Here is a 20,322-nt window from a genome sequence, read left to right as displayed (position 1 = left end):
AGAAGCCAGTAAAAGTAATTTCCCATAAAGGGCAGAGGTGGTTAGGAAGCTGGCGGGAGCAAGCCTTCTCAGTGTATACCTTTTTGTATTGTCCCGATATCTCAAACGTGTGAACATATTAGTTATTCAAAACAATGTCTCTCCTCATGACCCTAGCCATGGCTTCCGGTCCCAGGATGTGCGGCCATGACCTCCACAAGCCCTCTTCCTGGCCTGGCAGATATAGGAGGCACTTCTCTGACCCATCCAAATGCAGGTGAATAAAGGACATGGCCAAAGTACAATGCCTTTATAAGAGAATTTTTATTGTTAATTATTTACCTTAATAGTTTCAGAAAGAGGAACAAATTAGCTCAGTCCAACATGATTGGCAGTTGGCATATTCTAGTGAAGCAAGTGTTCTGACTGCTAAGGATTTAATTTGGATAATTTTAATACTTAGCCATCTAACACTTCAAGCATAACCCAGAATAAATGCATCACCTTCCCTTTCACTTTAATACCGCACCTACCTCACTTCGATATAGAAATATCATTCAGTATGATTTCCAGAAGGACAAGTTTCCTGGAGAATACAGCCATGAGGACAATGCACAAAAAGTAAAACTCAAAATAAAACTCTGTATGATAATTTACTAGTCTAAGGAAACAAAACCTTCCAATATATTAAGAAATAAATCCAGTTACAAATGCACTAATAGGTCTATGTGAAGAGGTTCTGGTATAATAACTGAAAATGGCTGGCTATTTACAAGATACACAAGCAGTTACGGTGCACCTAGCCCAGCAATGGCCCTCAGAAGCCAAAAGTGTTCTCTCCGCTGTAGGCCACATACAAGAATCCATCTTCATCTTTTTCCTTCTCGTAAAGCTGTCCCATAGTTAGGCTTGAAAGAGAAAAACAAAAACGTCATTGAAAATTGGAGTCCAGGTTTCAGGAGAAAAAGGATGGCCTGAGGATAGGAATTTAGTAAAAGACTTCAGGTGTCAGTACCTGCTGTGTGCTTATAATCCTGTTTTAAAGCAAGAGAAAGGAGCCATAAAAAGATTAAAATAAATGAAGTCTGCAGAAGGCAAAGCCATTTGACATCCTCCCAAGTAGATCCTTTAAAGCAGCCAGCTCCTTCAAGGGGCTTTGGCTGGCTAACACATGGATAGCCTCTTAAATGCCAAGGACAAGAGAAGAAACTAAGCAAAATGAAGAACCTGAAAGGCTCACCTCTGTGTGGGTAAAGGACCCTAGCAAAGAAGACTAGTTTGGGTTCATTCTCATGGAATCTCCCCAGCTAAACTCCTGTGCCCCCAGAGACCTGTATCAACATCATCAAAGAAAAGTTATTTTCCTCACACTTAATGCAAAAAGCTCTAAATGTATCTGCAATCCAAAGAAGCCTGCCCAACCTCCCAAAGAACCCTCCAAAAATAGATACTCTTCAAACTAAATGTGTGTGGGTAGGAAAGCTGGCTTTCCCTAAGCGGTAAAACAGACTGCGCAATGGAGACCTAATCTAGTTCTGTGCCATGAAACTGAGTTGGACCAGCTCCAGAGTAAGACTAGTAACACCTGGATCCCTATGCAAGCTCTGCCCCGTGACTGTACTCTCTGAGATGAGAGAAAGTGCAAATGTGTTAAGACCATGAGTGAAGGGATCAACCAGAAACAGTGGTAATATGCTCAGTCTGAGACATCTGAGGTCATTAGCCCAGATAGGTCAGTCACAATAGATCCTTAAAAGGGGAACTCATAAACCAAGGGCCAGTGGGGAAGATAAGGAGGAGTCCAAGGCCTCAACCTGAGAAAACAATGACTGCCGCACTTGCTGCTTTGCTCCTCAAGGGCTGAGTGGAACCTCCATGTAAACATGGACAAATACCACATTTATGAAGGGGGAGGTTTTGAGTTTTTTTCCTATTCTTCCTGCTCCATTTGCAAGCTTAGCTCGGATGACTGTGTGGGTAGATGAGAATTATTAAGTAACAATGTGGGGGAGGGCTGATTTTGAATATGAAACAGCCTGTCATCAGCATCTTGTACAATAAAAACGGTGCTCCCTGTGAGGATCTTAGCCTGGAATTTGTAAAATAAGGACTCCCTGGAACAGAACTGTTCAATAGAAATTTCTGCTATGACTGAAATGTCCTGTATCACTGCTACAACACAGTAGCCACTAGCTACATTCAGCACTTGAAAGTGTGGCTCATGTGAATTGGGATGTGCAGTGTAAAACATAAACAATGTTTCAGACTTAGTATGAAAATGCAGCAAAATAGCTCAATTTTGATTACATGTTGAAATGATAAAATTATGGATATATTGGGTCAAATAAAATATATTAAGTGGATCACCTGAGGTCAGGAGTTCGAGACCAGCCTGACCAACATAGTGAAACCCTGTCTCTACTAAAAATACAAAAGTAGGCTGGCGCAGTGGCTCACACCTGTAATCCCAGCACTTTGGGAGGCTGAGGTGGGCGGATCACGAGGTCAGGAGATCGAGACCATCCTGGCTAACACGGTGAAACCCTGTCTCTACTAAAAATACAAAAAATTAGCTGGGCATGGTGGCGGGCACCTGTGGTTCCAGCTATTCAGGAGGCTGAGGCAGGAGAATGGTGTGAACCCGGGAGGTAGAGCTTGCAGTGAGCCGAGATCGCGCCACTGCACTCCAGCCTGGGCGACAGAGCGAGACTCCGTCAAAAAAAGTATCCAGGCATGGTAGCGCATGCCTGTCATCCCAGCTACTCGGGAGGCTGAGGCCGGAGAATCACTTTAACCTGGGAGGTGGAGGTTACAGTGAGCCAAGATCATGCCATTGTACTGCAGCCTGGGCAACGAGCAAAACTCTGTCTCAAAAAAAAAAAAATTAATTTCAACTGTTTTTATTTTTTTAATGCGGCTACTAGAAAATTCTTAAATTACATATGTGGCTTGCATCCATTTCTACTGACAGCACTGCCCCAGAACAAGACTTAGGGGGCAGTGGGTAGAGGGAGGAACAACACCTGCAGCTGTGGGTCTCAGCCTTGGCTGCACATCAGAATCTTACTGGAGAGCTTTAAAAACATCTCTGTGCCCAAGCCCTACCCCAGACCAATGAAATCATCACTATGTTTTGTTTTGTTTTGTTTTGTTAAGACAGAGTCTTCCTCTGTCGCTTGGGCTGGAGTACAGTAGCAGGATCTCGGTTCACTGCAACCTCCACCTTCCGGTTCAAACAAGTCTCATGTCTTAGCCTCCCAAGTAGCTGGGATTACAGGCGCATGCCGCCACGCCCGGCTGATTTTTTTTTGTTTTTATTCTTGTTTTTAGTAGAGGTGGGATTTCACCATGTTGGCCAGGCTGGTCTTGAACTCCTGACCTCAGGTGATCCACCCGCCTCCGCCTCCCAAAGTGCTGGATTACAGGCATGAGCCACTGCGTCCGGCCTCATCAGTATATTTTTAAATGCCAAAAATGATTCCATATGCAGCCAGGTTGCGAAGGGAAATGCCTGACCTTTTGGGGGGTGGGGGGCAGGAGAAGGCAGGGTCATCTTTAAAAGCTATGTGATTAGGAAGTACAGTGACAAGCCAGGAAGTGAAATGACAAGCCAGAAACTAGCAGAAGGGCTTGAACATGTAGCTGAGTCTCCCAAGATTTTTACCCTGGTGGTTGAGAATGCCCAGAGAGTAAACCCCATTTTTCTCTGAAACTCCCCAGAATGAGGCTAATGGGAAAACAACTACAGCTACTGCCACAACTCTTTACCCCATTTGTCCAAGTGTCCAGGGTGATCTTGATGACAGCTGTCATAACATCTCCCCACTGCCATTACCAGATGGGTTTAGATGCAGTAGCAGACATTGTGTGCAATTCAGAGTCGCCCCATAGTGCCTCTGTCAAGTTTGGTTCCAAACAGACTAAGTTCTGCTCTTTTCCTAGCAAGTTAGAAGCCCTAGTACAATGATTCTAAATCCTGCTGCTACATTAAACATTTGAGGAGCTCCATAAACACCAGCAGCCCACCCCCAGGCCTGTGTATGCTATCCATGGTGAACAGTGACCACTGGACCGCTACTGTTGAAGGCAGGTCGTGAGACTCTAAGCCCTGACTCTTTGCAGGATAGGAGGCCCATAATCATGTGGCTTTCATTCCTTTCTGGCTTTAGATTCCATTGTCTTTTAAGTAAAACTTGGGTTCATCAATTTGTTTAAGCAGTGCCCTAGTAGCTACAGAAGCTGATAGTAAAAATCCTAACTATAATGGCAACACATATGTGCCAAGCACTGCTCATACATTACATGTATTAACTCTTTATCCTCAAAACAATCTTATTAGGTAGATATTACCATAATCCATAGTTCATAGATAAGGAAACTGAGGCACAGAGATTCTAAATCGCTCCAGGTCACAAAACTAGGAGACCACCAAGCTTTGCTGCCTCCAAGTGACTAGACAGCTAGATCTGCTCTGATGACCTAACATTAGAGTCCTTGTACCTTCTGCAGAGATCTTCCTTAGAACAGTGCTTCTCATACAAATGTTGGTACCAATCATCGGAACATCAAGCTCCCAGGTAAGGCAACTACTGCCAGTCTCTGCATCACATGCTGAGTAGCAAGGTCTTAGAGCTCTCTCCTTCAGATCTTGTAATTTGACAGCTAGATGCCTTAGTGCGTAAGAACTTAAGAATCCAACATTTCTCCTTTTCTGACACACAAACTCTTGTGGAAACTTAGTTGGCAGTAGCACTGTGTCCTTACAGTCAGGATACCCCTTGGGCAAGGAACTTGGTAACTGAAGATGCTCAATGCTGAACATGCACCTAATTTTGAGGCTTCACTGGGTGCCATGAAGCAAGACTGATTTGAAAACAGCACTTATGGGATCGGACTGCATACAGGCAGAGTCAGAATAACTTGGCCTGCAGCCAAAATGAGCTGGGCCACAAACAGACTTAAAAAAAATTAACTCATTTTTTTAAAGTCCCATTAAAAGGATATTCAAATGGAAGGGCAGGGAGACAAAATGTGACCATTGCTAGCAGAGAGTCTATTAGCAGAAGACTGGTGTGTCAGTTTGGGACACATTCCATAAACCTCTGAGAAGATAAACTTCCCCCTCAGAATTTGGAGGCCTGAGCTATACACAGCACTGAGCAGGCCACTGCTAGGATGCCTGAGGATGCTGAAGCACAGAGGCAGCTCTAATGCATCTATCCAGCTAAGCTGCACATGCTTGCTGGATTCCCTGACAACTTGCAAGCAGCACTGCAGCTCCAAGGCTTGCTGCCTAAGTTGCTGGGAGGTGGCTGTAGAAAACACCTGAAGATGGCCTCCAGTCCCTAACACGAATGCACACCCTGTGGCATCAAGTACCACAAGCATTCCTCTGAGAAAGACGCTGCTCTGAGTACAGAGGCACTGCCACCTTCCAAGCTCTGAGTCTGGCAAGGAAAGAAATGGGTAAAGCCAGTGGTAGATTCAAGCCATGGAGCTAATCTAAGGTGAAGTGGGACCCTGAAGTAGTAGGTGAAAATGAACTTAAACTGCCCCCTAAGCCCTCTCCCTAACCCCTCCACTGAAGGACATAGATCCAGGTAAAACCACTTCTCCAGTGGAGAAACTGTGCAATAAAAAAAGGAAAGTTGCAGCAGGACCTACATCCAGGAATGGCCATGTGACTCAAGACAGACATCAGTTTATGCTCTCAACAGCGCTACGCATTGGGAGAGGCTGACCTAGAACTATGTGGATGCCCAATCCCTAGAGAACCTACGTTCGCCCCAACCAAGGGCAGGTCATGGAGGCTGACTGACTGGGTCTACACTGACTCATGAATTGGCTGGGCTGATGAGCACACCTGACCACCCATCTGCTTTGGAGCCTATGTGCTTCCACTGGACCTTGGATTATCTCTTCTCTAGCAGGACAGGATGGGTGGTGGGAGGTGGAAGGGCAGTGACCACTACTGTCAATCCTGGACAGGCATTGGCTTCACAGCGAAAGTTAATAAGGCCCTGATGCTCCCCAAGATTCTAAAATAAAAAGATTAACCACTGGTTGTTTTTCCTTTGTTTTGAGACAGAGTTTCACTCATGTTGCCCAGGCTGGAGTGCAGTGGCACGATCTTGGCTCACCACAACCTCCTCCTCCCAGCTTCAAGCGATTCTCCTGCCTCAGCCCCCGAGTAGCTGGAATTACAGGCAATCGCCACCATACATGGCCTAGGACTGAACATATTTATCTGATAAAAAGGAACAACTAGGCCAGAAGCAGTGGCTCATGCCTGTAATCCCAGCACTTTGGGAGGCCAAGGTTGGCGAATCACCTGAGGTCAGGAGTTAGAGACCAGGCTGGCCAACATGGTAAAACCCCATCTCTACTAAAAATACAAAAAAAGTAGCCAGGCGTGGTGGCAGTCGCCTGTAATCCCAGCTACTCGGGAGCAGAGGCAGGAGAATCGCTTGAAGCTGGAAGGCGGAGGTTGCAGTGAGCCGAGATCGCGCCACTGCCTCGGCATTCTAGCCTGCGCGACATGATCGAAACTCCTTCTCCAAAAAAAAAAAGTCCTGTCCTTAAACAGGTATTTACTCAGAAATGATCAAAGTGCTTTAAGCACATTTCTAAATAAAGGATGAATAAGTGTGGGGTGAGAAGTCATTAATTGGGCCTGAAGGGTCAGGACTTGGATTTCTGGTTACTCTGTCCTAAAATCCTGTGTTGGGTTACTGGTATAATCTGCTTCAGGGTGGATTCTCAGCAGATTGGAAAGGCAAATGGGACTTGGAGAGAAAATGGCCTTGAAGCAGTCTCTGTTGCCCTGAAAATCACTTTTCATTTCCAAAACATCACAACTTCCTTTTACTGAAGATCACTTTAACATCCAGAAGCAAATAAACACCATATTTTTTTTTTTTTTTTTTTTTTGAGACGGAGTCTTTCTCTGTCCCCCAGGCTGGAGTGCAGTGGTGCGATCTCGGCTCACTGCAAGCTCCGCCTCCCGGGTTCACGCCATTCTCCTGCCTCAGCCTCCCAAGTAGCTGGGACTACAGGTGCCCGCCAACACGCCCGGCTAATTTTTTGTATTTTTAGTAGAGCTGGGGTTTCACCGTGTTAGCCAGGATGGTCTCGATCTCTTGACCTTGTGATCCGCCCGCCTCGGCCTCCCAAAGTACTGGCTTGAGCCACCGCACCTGGCAACACCATATTCTTAAACAGCACAGGTTTCCCAATGTCAATTATAGTATCTGGCCAGGTGTGTTGGGTAACACCCATAATCCCAGCACTCTGGGAGGCCAAGGCAGGAGGATCACCTGTAGCCAGGAGTTTGAGACCAACCTGGTGAGGTGGGAGGACTGCTCAAGCCCAGGAGTTAAAGGCTGCAGTGAGCTATGACTGTGCCACTGCACTCCAGCCAGGGTGACAGAGCAAGACCTTGTCTCAACAACAACAAAAAATAATATATTAGAGATATTTTATTTAATGATACACTCCTGTTTCTATTTTAAACAGGGGATTAACAAGACTCTTATCTATGTTCTAAACAAACAGAGATCATTCACTGCCAGGTCTGAGTTCCCCTCTAACGTCATGACTAGGAAACTTGTACACTGATGTTTTTTCTGAAGTTCTGTCTGAACAAAGGCACGGTTCCCCTTCCGTTTTTGGCCTGATTCTTGATGCAGGCACCTAGGCAGAGAATTCAACTTTCCAGTGCTAAATGGGAAAAGGCCATTGTGATTCCCTCTTTTTTAAATGAAACAAGAACTTAGAATTTAGGAAGTAAAACTTAGGGACTTGCCTCTGTCTCTATTTATAGAATCAATATTTAATACTAACTACTCTAAATAAAAATCATGACACTTTACATGGTGACCGCCTGTTTTCCACTCCAAGGCAGAAATAACTGAGAACTTACTCCCCTTCAGCCTCAGACATAACTGATCTTCATGCAGACCAGTCAGTCACCGGAGAGAGAGGGCTCCTCCAGGCTTGAATTCGTCCCTTCTCTAATTTCCCCAGCCACTCTTTGAAGCCAGCAAGCACTGCATGAAGGTTAAGGGAGGCTCCATGCTTCCCTAAGGAGGCTGAAAAGACCTGAGCAAGAGGCTGCTTAATTGTCTTGGGGAAGAGACGGTGAAGCTGAATCACAGCCAGCTTTAGGAAGGACCCTGTGGCACTTTTTGTTTATGTTTATGGGTGATTTATATTTGCATAAAGCCCAATGATGTCACACGCCTCTTTTGTTTAGAAACAAATTTATATTTTTAGCCCGGTGTGGTGGCACATACCTGTGGTCCCGTCCCAGTTATTAGGGAGGCTGAGGTGGGAGGATCACTTGAGCCTAGGAGGCCAGAGGTTGCAGTGAGCTCAGATTGCACCACTGCACTCCAACCTGGGCAACAGAGTGAGACTCTGTCTCAAAAAAAATATTGTTTCTGACAATAAAACCCCAAAATGAACAGTTGCATTAAGTGTAGGGTGGTAAGTCATTAACTGGGGCCAAAGAGCTGACAGCCTGGGCAAAAGGGCCCTAGCTGGTGACTCTAAATCCTGAAGGGTCAGGACTTGGATTTCTGGTTATTCGGCCCTAAAATCCTGACTTGAGTTACTAGTGTAATCTGATTTAGGGTTTTCTCAACACACTGGAAAGGCAAATGGGACTTGGAGAGAAAATAGCTTGAAGCAGTTTCTGCTGCCCTGAAAAATCATTTTTCATTTCCAATTCTATTTCTATGTCAAGGATAACGGGGCAGGGGAAGTTGATAAAACCTGTAGCCATTTTAATTGCTAGATTACTGTGGAGCCATCTGAGTAATCTTAAGGTCTCCAGAAGCCTGCGTCATTTCCTTTGAGAAGAACCAGAGAATCAGAATTGAGGAAAATAAACTCAAAGCCATAGGTCCTAGTCACTTACTTTCTCCCACTAAGCCAGCACCTCTGGGAAGTACGAAACACAGGGTCACCAAGGCTCTGCAGAAGTTTCAGATGTTATGAAAGATTACCTCCCCAAACACCTTAAGGAAAGCCCAGGGTAACCACGGATGCCCAAAGCTTCCTCCCGTGGTGAAGACACAGCCCAGAGGCCTGGGAAGGAAGGTTAGAAGAACCCCATGGGTGACAAGATCTCCTCAAGCAACACCACAGCTTCCAGAGCTACAGCTGTGGCAGACCAACGGCGTCCAGTGGGCAGGCCCTGGGGTGTCTCCTCAGGTTGAACACTGGCCTTAGGGAAGGAGCTTCCATTTCTCCCTTGCCTTTCTATCAGACACCAGGAAGTAGAGGTGGAGGACACGGGGAAAGAGGAAATCAGACCAAAAAATAGCCAGAGCTTTCCACCTTTAACAGAAATAAGGTCTGGAATTTGGCACAGGCCTCCTCTGGAGTCTTCAAGGATATTCAACAGGAACCTATTTGGACAACATTGGGCTAGTTCCCAGGGCTTCTGAGAGCCTTCACTTTTAGAAGTATTACTTCTGGGAGTGGTAAATGAAACTTAGATTGGATCACGAAGATAAGATGTGGCCAGGAACTCACACTCAGGGGAGAGGTGGGGGCCGGAATCTGGATCAGGGCCTACAACTACCCACTCAGTAACGGGAAAGGACTGACCAGGAGGTTAGACGGAGCCCATCCATTTTCCTCTTTCCACAGGGGACTAAAGCTGGGCTGTCAAACACACAGAAAAGGGGAATTCTAATGCCTCTGCCTACATTCTGGCCACAAGTTACAGTCCCAAAGATTGCTTCCAGGCAGCTGACAGTCAAAGCAAATGCTACCAAGGGAGGTATAAGTCTGTAAAGAGACTTCAGATTGCTTTACTGTGCCGCAGTCATTTTGTCAGACTTCAGGATCAGACAGCTATAGACTCTTACAATGTCAAAGAGTTGACCAAGTTTGGGAGCAAGCAAACTGGATGATTAACTGAGTGGGCCTCAGCAGGGCCCACAGGCTCCCAGTAGAGGAGCATGCCAGGACTGCCCTCAGGGAAGAAAACCTCATTTCAGGCCTCAGTTCTACCTATAGCTTAAGATTAAATAAGTTCTCAACTGTTTTAAAAGATTCTTGGAGATCTTAGGCTGAGTTTCATCATTTTTTTAAAAGTTCAGGCCTTGTTCTATTTTCGGAATCCAAAATGCACTCTTACGTATTGCAGCCATTATTTTCCTGGAGCCTCTGACGTCAGGGAGCACAAAATCCAGATTTCTAGTCAGGACCCCTAAGAGTTTTCAGACTTTCAAAGTTTTGGAGTTCCGTAAGCAGCCAACCAGATGTCTAATACCAGGGGGCCCATCTAGTAAACACCTCTCACCTGGACTGTGGGACTGTCTTATCCACAAACAGGAAGATCGCCTTTTCAGAAGGAAGCTGGATCCTTTTCCTGATGATCCACATGAACTGAGCCACAGTGATATCAGATGGAACCAAGTACTTCCGTTTGTCAATGTCAACAATCTGAGAGCCTGAGACCTTTTCCACAATCACCTGGGAAAGTAAAGAGAGGTCAGGACTGTGTTTCCTAAAGCGAGGCTCTGGCCTCACATGGCTGAGGAGCTGATGAACAGAGTGTGGGCAAGGAGGTGGGTGGGAAACTGCATAGCAGGAGAAAATATGTCTTTGGCTTAATAAACCACACGCTCTGGAGGTTAAGAATTGATATAAATGTGTTATAGGGAAACAGTAAGTGCTTTTCTGTGGTCAATTATGTAAGAGAAATGCAGCCCTTACAGCTAAGCTTTTCCACATTTTATCTGGGCAGACCTAAGAATATCTGGGGAGGGTTTCATCCATGGCCCGTTACTCCAGGACCCCAGAATGGATCCACCTTCACACTACAGGAAACAGTACTGTGTTCCCAAGGAACACAGGAGACAAGAATGGATGGACTAATGGGAATGCCTGGAATTTCAGCCAGCCAAGAACCAAGTTCTTCATTTGGCCTGTTGCTCCTCTCTGAACAAGTTTCAAATCCGTCCCTCCTACTCCTTCCCCCAGACAAATTATTCACAAGCAAAGAGCTACAATAACAGGCCTTAATGTCCATTAAAAATTAATAAGGATTACAAAACTATCTCCCCAACCATGGAAGAAATATAACATCGTATTTATTATTGACTAAGAAGAAAACATGGCAGAAGGGGTTTTCAGCGGCTTTTCACATTATTTTGGTCAGGCAAGGATGACAGGGTCAAAGTGAGATAACGGAGCTAGAAGTTAGGTAAAGATGGAGACTCAAAGTAAAAGATGAACGTCCTGAGACTCAAGTACCACTTCCAAGACCGAAGTGACAGTCTCCCTCCACCACCATTCCCAAAAGTGGCAGTGACCTGTTGCCCTGTCCTAGAACATCGTTCCTTACATAATTGGCCAGGGAGCCCCGAGGCTGCAGACGGCTCGCTGGCCTAGATCGGGAGATTCAGCACTGAGGCACCCTGAACAGCACCAGCCCGAGCCCCTCACGCCCCGGCCCTGGGCGGCCTCATCCCGGTCTGGCCCGTAAGCTACTGTAACTGGGACTGGAACCTCAACTTGTCAACTGTTGAATGGCCTGGGGCCTATCACGGGTCCCAGACGACAGAGATGACAGCGAGGTGAGGGGGCGGAGAGTCCACTCACCGGAACCCTGTCGGGATATTTCGCTCGAATCTTCGCGGACTCCACGCATCTGTGTTCTGTGGGAGAAACAAACGGGGCTGAAGGCCGCGCCTGCCCACCCGTCGGTTCCCGGCCCTCCTCCTCCTGCGCCCTGCGTAGAACCCAGGCCCTGGTTCCGGCGTCCCCGCGGCCGCGGTCCTGTCCCCTACTAGCTCCCAGCAGGGCCCGCGGAGAGTGACACGGGGTCAGGGGGCCGCTGCCGAGGCACCAGGGCCTAGGCGACTCGAGCCCGGAGCAGGGCATCCGCCCCGCTCCGCTCGGCCCAGGGCCGCCCGAGTGGGGGAGGGGGCCCACCAGCCGCCCCGGCCCGCAGCAGCCGGGCCGACGGCCAAGTGCTTACCCAGCGAGTGGTCCTCCTTGAACATCCACTTCATGGCGGCGGCGGGAAGGGGACGGAACCGGCTCGCGGAGCCGCGGAGCTCAGCGCACCGAGCACAACAACAACGACGGCGGCAGCGACAGCGACGGCGGCGACTACACGGCAGGCGGGACTTCCGGCTGTCGGAGCCTAGCAACCGGTCGGGGGCGGGGCTTCCGGCGCCATTTGTTAGGGCGCCGTGCCAAGGGGCGAGGCCGCGCGTAAAGGGGCGGGGCCGCGGAGGGCCCCTTTGGGGGCTCCTAGGCTGCGGAGGCGATGAAGTTGGTTATGGGGACGTCTGTGAGCAATATCTGCGACATTGCTCGCAGGAATGTTCGGGGAACTGGTGACAGGAGTGGGGTCTCGGGAGCGTTGGTGGCAGGAAACGTCTGGCTGATAGTGTAGGGCTCTTACTGAGGGCTGTTTGGGGGTGTGGCTGATAGTTGAGGGCTCTTAGAGCGGTTCATAGGGGAAGTCTGAATGGGGAATTGGTGACAAGAACGGTCTTTAGGGGTAAGAATGACATAAGGAGGGGTTTCTAGTGCTTGGCGATAACAAGGGAGCTGTTTAGGGCGTTGACAGTTTGGAGAGTATTGCTCGGAGTGGTGACAGGTTGGGGGCTCAGTATGGGAGGGGTGGGTGTTTGAGGACACTGTTGAAAGCGGCACTGAGGACAACCTGGAGGTCCGTATTAGAGACAGCTGTAATAGGTTGTCTTGGACCTAGAAATTGAATTTAAACAAATCCCGTTTTATTCCTTTATTCGTGAATAAATATTTGAATAAACATTTACGAAAAGGTATCACAAATGCACATTTGAGGCGGGCTGCGGTGGCTCACGCCTGTAATCCCAACACTTTGGGAGGCCGACGCGGGTGGATCACCTGAGGTCAGGAGTTGAAGACCAGCCTGGCCAACATGGTGAAACCCTGGCTCTACTAAAAATACAAAAATTAGCCAGGCATGGTAGTGGGCGCCTGTAGTCCCAGCTCCTCGGGAGGCTGAGGCAGGAGAATCGTTTGAACCAGGGAGGTGGAGGTTGCAGTGAGCCGAGACCACAGCACTGCACTCCAGCTTGGGCAACAGAGCAAGACTCCGCCTCAAAAAATAAATGCACATTTGAGGAGTGTAACATCACTGATCACAGACCCCTTAATCTTAACTGGCAGAGGAGTTAGAGGTGACTGTCAGACTCAAGAGAATTCCCCTGAGAGCTGGTCATGAGATGGGTTTCCTTGTTTTGCTGTGGGAGTGGTTTACCAATCACAGCCTGAGCTGTGTGTGTGTCACCTGCCCGGACATATGCTTTGAGGTTCTCCAGTCAGTGATGTAATGCCTTTTTTCCAAGCAGAGTCATCAAGGCAGTCTGGTCTGGGTCACCATCTGTTTATAAGCTGCTGAACGTGTAGCAAGAATATTCACTTAATTGGGCACATGAACCCTGCCACGTGCTTGTGATTCTGATGCACCTGTAAAGCCTGTATGTTTGAATGTGGTAGTTCATCATTTCCTACACTGGAAATTGCTGATCAATGCTGTGGAGTCTAGCTTCATTCTAAAAGTATTTTTGTTATTTTAAGACTGTGTGTCTGAGCAACTAGAATAGGTTTTTTGTTTGTTTCTTTGTTTTTGTTTTTGTTTTTTTGAGACAGGTTCTTTCTCTGTCACCCAGGCTGGAGTTCAGTGGCACTATCTTGGCTTACTGCAGTTTGCCTCCTGGTTTCAAGCAATTCTGCTGCCTCAGGCTCCCGAGGAGCTGGGACTAGAGGGACGCACCACCACACCCAGCTAATTTTTGTATTTTTGGTAGAGATGGGGTTTTGCCATGTTGGCCAGGCTGGTCTTGAACTTCTCACCTCAAGTAAGTGATTTGCCTGCCTCGGCCTCCCAAAGTGCTACGATTATAGGTGTGAGCCACTGCATCTGTTTGTTTGTTTTTAATAAAGTGAAAAAAATTCTTTGAATTTCCTACTTAGAAATTATTGTTACATACAAGGGCTCTGTGCTAGGTGCTGGGGGAAAACAGTGAAGAAGACAGATGACACCTGTATTCTCATGGGTGGTAGCATGTCCCCCTGGCATATTCTAGTGGTAGAAGACAAAAAATAAATATGTTAGGTAATGATAGGTGCTGTTTAGAAAAATAAAGCAGAGGAGGTGACTAGAGAGTGTGGTGGGATGGAATGCTAATTAGATAAAGTGACTGGCATATTCTAGGGAACCCCTGTGGCTGGAGCTGAATAAATGAGAGAGGAGAGTGTGTTATGAGACACATTCAAAGAGATCTAGAACAAAACTGTGTTGAGCTTTGAATTCCATGCATAGAGCTTTGGATTTTATTTAGAATGAGATGAGAAGTCAGTATAGGGGTTTAAGCAGAGATGTAACACAATCTGCCTTTCCTTTTCAAAAGGCTAGCTTAGTAGACTGTAGGCGCTGAGGGTGGAAGCAGGGAAATAGTCGAGACGCTATTGTGATAATCCTGGTGAAAGATGATGTTGGCTTAGGCCAAGGTGGGGTCTACAGAGGTGATGGGAAGCAGTTGTATTCTGGATATATTTTGAAGGTAAAACTGGTAACATTTGCTGATAGATTGGAGGTAAGATATGAGGGACAGATCAAGATCAAGGTTGTTGGAAGGATGGAATTGCCATTTACTGAAATAGGGTGGAGCCAGCTTGTGGAGTGGAAAACAAGAGTTTGGTTTTTGAGATATTAAATATGACATGTCCAAGAGACATACCCAAGTGAAGATGTAGAGTTGGTGAATGGTGCTATGAGTCTCAAATTTAGAAAGAAATATTCTTCAAGCTATTAAACTGGGTAAGAGTAGGTAGACAGTGAATTTAAAAATGAAAATACCTGGCCGGGCACAGTGGCATATGCCTGTAATCCCAGCACTTTGGGAGGCCAAGGCAGGTGGATCACCTGAAGTGAGGAGTTCATGACCAGCCTGACTAACGTGTTGAAACCCTGTCTCTGCTAAATACAAAACAATTAGCCAGGTATGGTGGCACATGCCTGTAATCCCAGCTACTTGGGAGGCTGAGACAGGAGAATTGCTTGTACTTGGGATGCAGAGGTTGCAGTGAGCCGAGATCGCGCCATTCCACTCCAGCCTGGGCAACAAGAGCGAAACTCCGTCTCAAAAAAAGAAACTACCTATTTTACAAATAGAATTAAACACTGAAGAATGAAGATGGTTGTTCACCATCTCCTAGTCAGTGAACCAGTGGAGGAGTTAGAAATTGGACTCAACACCCTGCTTCCCTTTACAGAGCTGGTCATTGCCTCCTAGTCCAAGATATATGTATATTGTCTTGCATGTGAAAGAGCTGAGAACACTTCTTAGGGGAAAATTTCACTGCATACCAATTCATAGACATGTCTTTTGATGGTCTCGATGATGTGCAATGCATTTTGGTCTTCCATCCTTACCTCCTTTGTTGGTGTCTTTTCCCACTTCACCATTCTAATTGACTTATTTCATCCACTTTGATGATATGTACCACCTTCTTTACACATTGGGTCATTGTATTTAGCTATGGAATGTTCTAAGGACACTGGATGCCTTCCTTGAGGGAGTGGTTAGTTGAGGAGGTAAGTCAGGAGGAGAAATAGGATAATGAATATATGCAATGTAATTACACATTAACAAATCTATAAAACACAGAGAATGAATTTCAAATGTTGGAAAGGTATGCGAACATGGATACTGAGGCATTGCTAGGGCAATAGGGGCCAGCACAAAGCCAAGTGAGAATTAGCAAGGAAGACTTCACAGAGAATGTGAATCTTCTGATGTAGAGAGAAGGGTACATTTTCAATGGGTAAACTTTTCCTTTCGAGATAAAAACAAAGGCTGAGGTGGGAAGAGGGAACAGAAAAGCAGTATAGATAAGTAAATAAAATGTTGGAAAGCTTTGAAGCAAACATTCAGAAGTTCTAACCTAATTCAAGAGACCCTGAATAAGAGCTCCTATGAAGGAGAGAAGAACATGATTAGAATGTGCAATTTGGGGCTGGGTGCAGTGGCTCATGCCTGTAATCCCAGCACTCTGGGAGGCCGAGGCAGGTGGATCACCTCAGGCCAGGAGTTCTAGACCAGACTGGCCAACATGGTGAAACCCCGTCTTTACTGAAAATACAAAAATTAGCCAGGCATGGTGGCACGCACCTGTGGTCCCAGCTACTCAGGAGGTTGCAGGCACGAGAATCGCCTGAGTCGAGGAGGCAGAGTTTGCAGTGAGCCAAGATAGTGCCACTGCACTCCAGCCTGAGCGACAGGGTGAGACTCCATCTCAAGAAAAAAAAAAAAAATGTAGCCAGGTGCGGTGGCTCACGCCTGTAATCCCAGCACTTTAGAAGGTCGAGGCAGGCGGATCACGAGGTCAGGAGTTCGAGACCAGCCTGACCAATAAGGTGAAACCCCGTCTCTACTAAAAATACAAAAAAAAAAAAAAAAATTAGCCAGGCGTGGTGGCAAGCGCCTGTAATCCCAGCTACTCAGGAGGCTGAGGCAGGAGAATCGCTTGAACCCGGGAGGCGGAGGTTGCAGTGAGCCGAGATCACACCACTGCACTCCAGCCTGGGATATAGAACAAGACTCCATCTCAAAAAAAAAAAAAAAAAAAAGTGCAGTTTTAAGAGGATGACTCTTTTTGTCTTCAGAAATAAGTTGTATGAAACACAAGAACATTGTGGAAGTGGAAACTGAGAAGTTAGTTATCAGTCATAGGTGTATGGAAATGACACATATACACAGATCTTTAGCATTTTTAAATCTATACTTTCTCTTAAAGAATTGAAATAAAACTACAAAACTAGCTTTCTCAAACCATGGAAGCAAAGAGTAAATAGTATCCATTATTACTAAACACTTTTGCAAAGTTCATGGCATCTCAGGGAAGGCTGAAGCACTTCGTACACCTAAATTCTTAGTAGTCACCTCCTTCTGTTTCAGGAGTGACTTTGGTACACTATCTGTTTCCTTCCATTGAAAGAAGGAGCTTTGGAGGCAAACACTTCCTTCCTCACAGGATAGTGACTCTCAGGAGTCGACTCTAGATCCATTTATTCTAGAAGACCCCTGTGGTTATATAAATAAATGAAAGTCGGCTGGGCGTGGTGGCTCACGTTTGTAATCCCAGTACTTTGGGAGGCCGAGGTGGGCGAATCATGAGGTCACGAGTTTGAGACCAGCCTGGCCAACATGGTGAAACCTCACCTCTACTAAAAATACAAAAAATTAGCAGGGCATGGTGGCAGGTGCCTGTAATCCGAGCTACTCGGAAGGCTGAGAGAGGAGAATTGCTTGAACCTGGGAGGCTGAGGTTGCAGTGAGCCGAGATCACACCATTGCACTTCAGCCTGGGCAACAACAGTGAAACTCTGTCTCAAAAAAAAAGAAAGTCATCCGGCCGGGCGCGGTGGCTCACGCTTGTAATCCCAGCACTTTGGGAGGCCGAGGCGGACGGATCACAAGGTCAGGAGATCGAGACCATGGTGAAACCCCGTCTCTACTAAAAGTACAAAAAAATTAGCCGGGCGTGGTGGCGGGCGCCTGTAGTCCCAGCTACTCGGAGAGGCTGAGGCAGGAGAATGGTGTGAACCCGGGAGGCGGAGCTTGCAGCGAGCCGAGATCGCGCCACAGCACTCCAGCCTGGGTGAGAGAGCGAGACTCCGTCTCAAACAAAAAAAAAAAAAAAAAAAAAAAGTCATCCACTTAAAGCATAGATATAGTATGTCAGAATCAAACCATAGATTTAACCTTAACAACTGCTGTATTTAAGAACTATGTTGAGGCTGAGCATGGTGGTCCCAGCACTTCAGGAGGCCGAGGCAGGTGGATCTGTTAAGCCCCAGAGTATGAGATCAACCTGCTAGCCTGGGCAACTTGGCGAAATCCGATCTCTACCAAAAAACCAAAAACGAACAAAAAACTATGTTGAGGCCAGGTACAGTGGCTCACATCTGTAATCCCAGCACTTTGGGGGGTCAAGGCAGAAGGATACTTGAGCCCAGGAGTTGGAGACCAGCCTGGGCAACATGGCAAGACTTTGTCCCTTAAAAAAAAATTTTTTTTTAGATAGAATTGCCTAGGCTGGAGTGCAGTGGCATGATTTCAGCTCACTGCAACCTCTGCCTCCCGGGTTCAAGTGATTGTCCTGCCTCAGCCAAAATTTTTTTTTATTATTATACTTTAAGTTTTAGGGTACATGTGCACAACGTGCAGGTTTGTTACATATGTATCCATCTGCCATGTTGGTGTGCTGCACCCATTAACTCGTCATTTAGCATTAGGCATATCTCCTCATGCTAACCCTCCCCCCTCCCCTCCTCAGCCAAATATTTTTTAAGAAATTAGCCGGGCATAGTGGCCTCAGCTACTCAGGAGGCTGAGGCAGAAGTACTTGAGCCCAGGAGGTAGACAGAGGGAGACCCTGTATAAAAACAACAACAACAACAACAAACTACATTGCCACCCCAGAAAAGCTTTTAATCAAGAACAAGTAGTATTGAACCTGATATTTCAAAAGCATTTTATGGCTGATGACGTTGTCATCTTGGACTGTAGTAAGGACCCTGGGATGGTTTTCCCAAATGGGCAGTCTTGACCTCTCTGTTAAGTCTGTGTTGTTAGGTTGTCAGCTGTTCTCTTCATCTAAAAGCCACTTCGAGGTTGCTTTCAAAGTAGTGGGAGAAACTACTGGACTCCACCCAGCACAAACCTCACACCATCTCCTGACACTGCAATGTGATCCTTCAGGGCTTTTTTTTTTTTTTTTCCTTTCTTCAGACCGTCTTGCTCTGTCACCCAGGCTAGAGTGCAGTGGTGCAGTCACAGCTTACTGCAACCTCTAACTCTTGGGCTCAAGCAATCCTCCTGTCTTGGCATCCCAAAGTGTTACCAGAAAGGGGTCCCAATCCAGACCCCAAGAAAGGGTTCCTGGCTGTCACACAAGAAAGAATTTGGGGCAAGTCCATAGAGTAAAACAAATGGCTACTCCATAGACAGAGCAGCAGTATGGGCAACTCGACTGAGTAAACTTATAATTATTTCTTGATCCATATGCTAAACAAAGGGTAGATTATTCATGAGTTTTCCAGGAAAGGGGCAGAGATTTCCCCAGAACTAAGGGTCCCTCCCCTTTTTAGACTATATAGGGTAACTTCCGGACATTGCCATGGCATTTGTAAACTGTCATGGCGCCAGTGGGAGTATCTTTTAGCATGCCAATGCATTACAATGAGCATATCATGAGCAGTGAGGACGACCAGAGGTCACATTCAAGGCCATCTTGGTTTTGGTGGCTTTTGACTGGCTTTTTTTCTTTTTTTTTTTTTTGAGACAGAGTTTCATTCTTATCACCCAGGCTAGAGTGCAATGGCGTGATCTCGGCTCACTGCAATCTCCACCTCCCGGGTTCAACTGATTCTCCCTCCTCAGCCTCCAGAGTAGCTGGGACTACAGGTGCCCGCCACCATGCCCAGCTAATTTTTGTATTTTTAGTAGAGATGGGGTTTCAGGCATGAGCCACCACTCCCGGCCTTGGCTGGTTGCTTTTTAACTGCATCCTGTTTTATCCACAGGGTCTCTGTGACCTGTATCTTGTGCCATCCTTCTAGACTAAGAATGCCGAACCTCCTGGGAAGACAGCCCAGTAGGTCCCAGCCTTATTTTACCCAGCCCCTATTCAAGATGGAGTTGCTTTGGTTCAAACACCTCTGACAAAAGTGCTAAGATGAGCCACTTCACCCAGCCTCAACAGCCTCTTGACTGGTCTCCCTGACTTCTGTTTTTCCTCACCCCTCACTTAATGACCCTATCCTGGTATACTGTAAACCAAAAATAAAATCCTAAGCTCCCAACCATCTGAATAGAACCCTCGTCTCAGCCAAGGGCATTCCCAAATTAACCTGAAAAACTCGTCTGGCCATCATGGGAAGTGGGGAGTCAGACATAAGTCATTATACCCTCCTCTTTTTGGAATTCAGACCCAGCTGACCAGTATTAACATCAACACATAGATCTTAAGACTGATATTAATAGAACAGACTCTTAAAGTCTGATAAGAAACATTTACAATCTGTTCTCTCTGAAGCCTGGAGGCTTCATTTGCATGATAAAACATTGGACTCCACAACCCCTTATTGTTTTTTGTTTTTGTTTTGAGACGGAATCTCGCTTTGTCACCCAGGCTGGAGTGCAGTGGTATGATCTCGACTCACTGCAGCTGCTGCGTCCCGGGTTCAAGCAATTCTCCTGCCTCAGCTTCCCAAATAGCTGGGATTACAGGTGCACACCACCAGATGCAGCTAATGTG

General features: G+C 46.6%; 1 protein-coding gene across 1 annotated transcript; it reads right to left on the bottom strand.

The window, feature by feature from the left end:
• Positions 1-284: 284 nt before the first annotated feature.
• On the bottom strand, positions 285-12,141 carry GABARAPL2 (GABA type A receptor associated protein like 2). The gene is made up of 4 exons (XM_012505347.1): positions 11,978-12,141; positions 11,599-11,654; positions 10,295-10,467; positions 285-887 (listed from the first exon to the last, which is right to left on the bottom strand). The coding sequence occupies exons 1-4, from the start codon at positions 12,009-12,011 to the stop codon at positions 797-799; spliced, it is 354 nt and encodes a 117-aa protein (XP_012360801.1). The 5' UTR covers positions 12,012-12,141; the 3' UTR covers positions 285-796.
• Between the last annotated feature and the right edge of the window lie 8,181 nt (positions 12,142-20,322).

This window comes from Nomascus leucogenys, chromosome 2 (genome assembly GCF_006542625.1).
Source record: "Nomascus leucogenys isolate Asia chromosome 2, Asia_NLE_v1, whole genome shotgun sequence".
NCBI classification, from domain to species: domain Eukaryota; kingdom Metazoa; phylum Chordata; class Mammalia; order Primates; family Hylobatidae; genus Nomascus; species Nomascus leucogenys.
The sequence above is the reverse complement of the archived record's forward strand: the minus strand, read 5'-3'. Positions and strand labels throughout refer to the sequence as shown.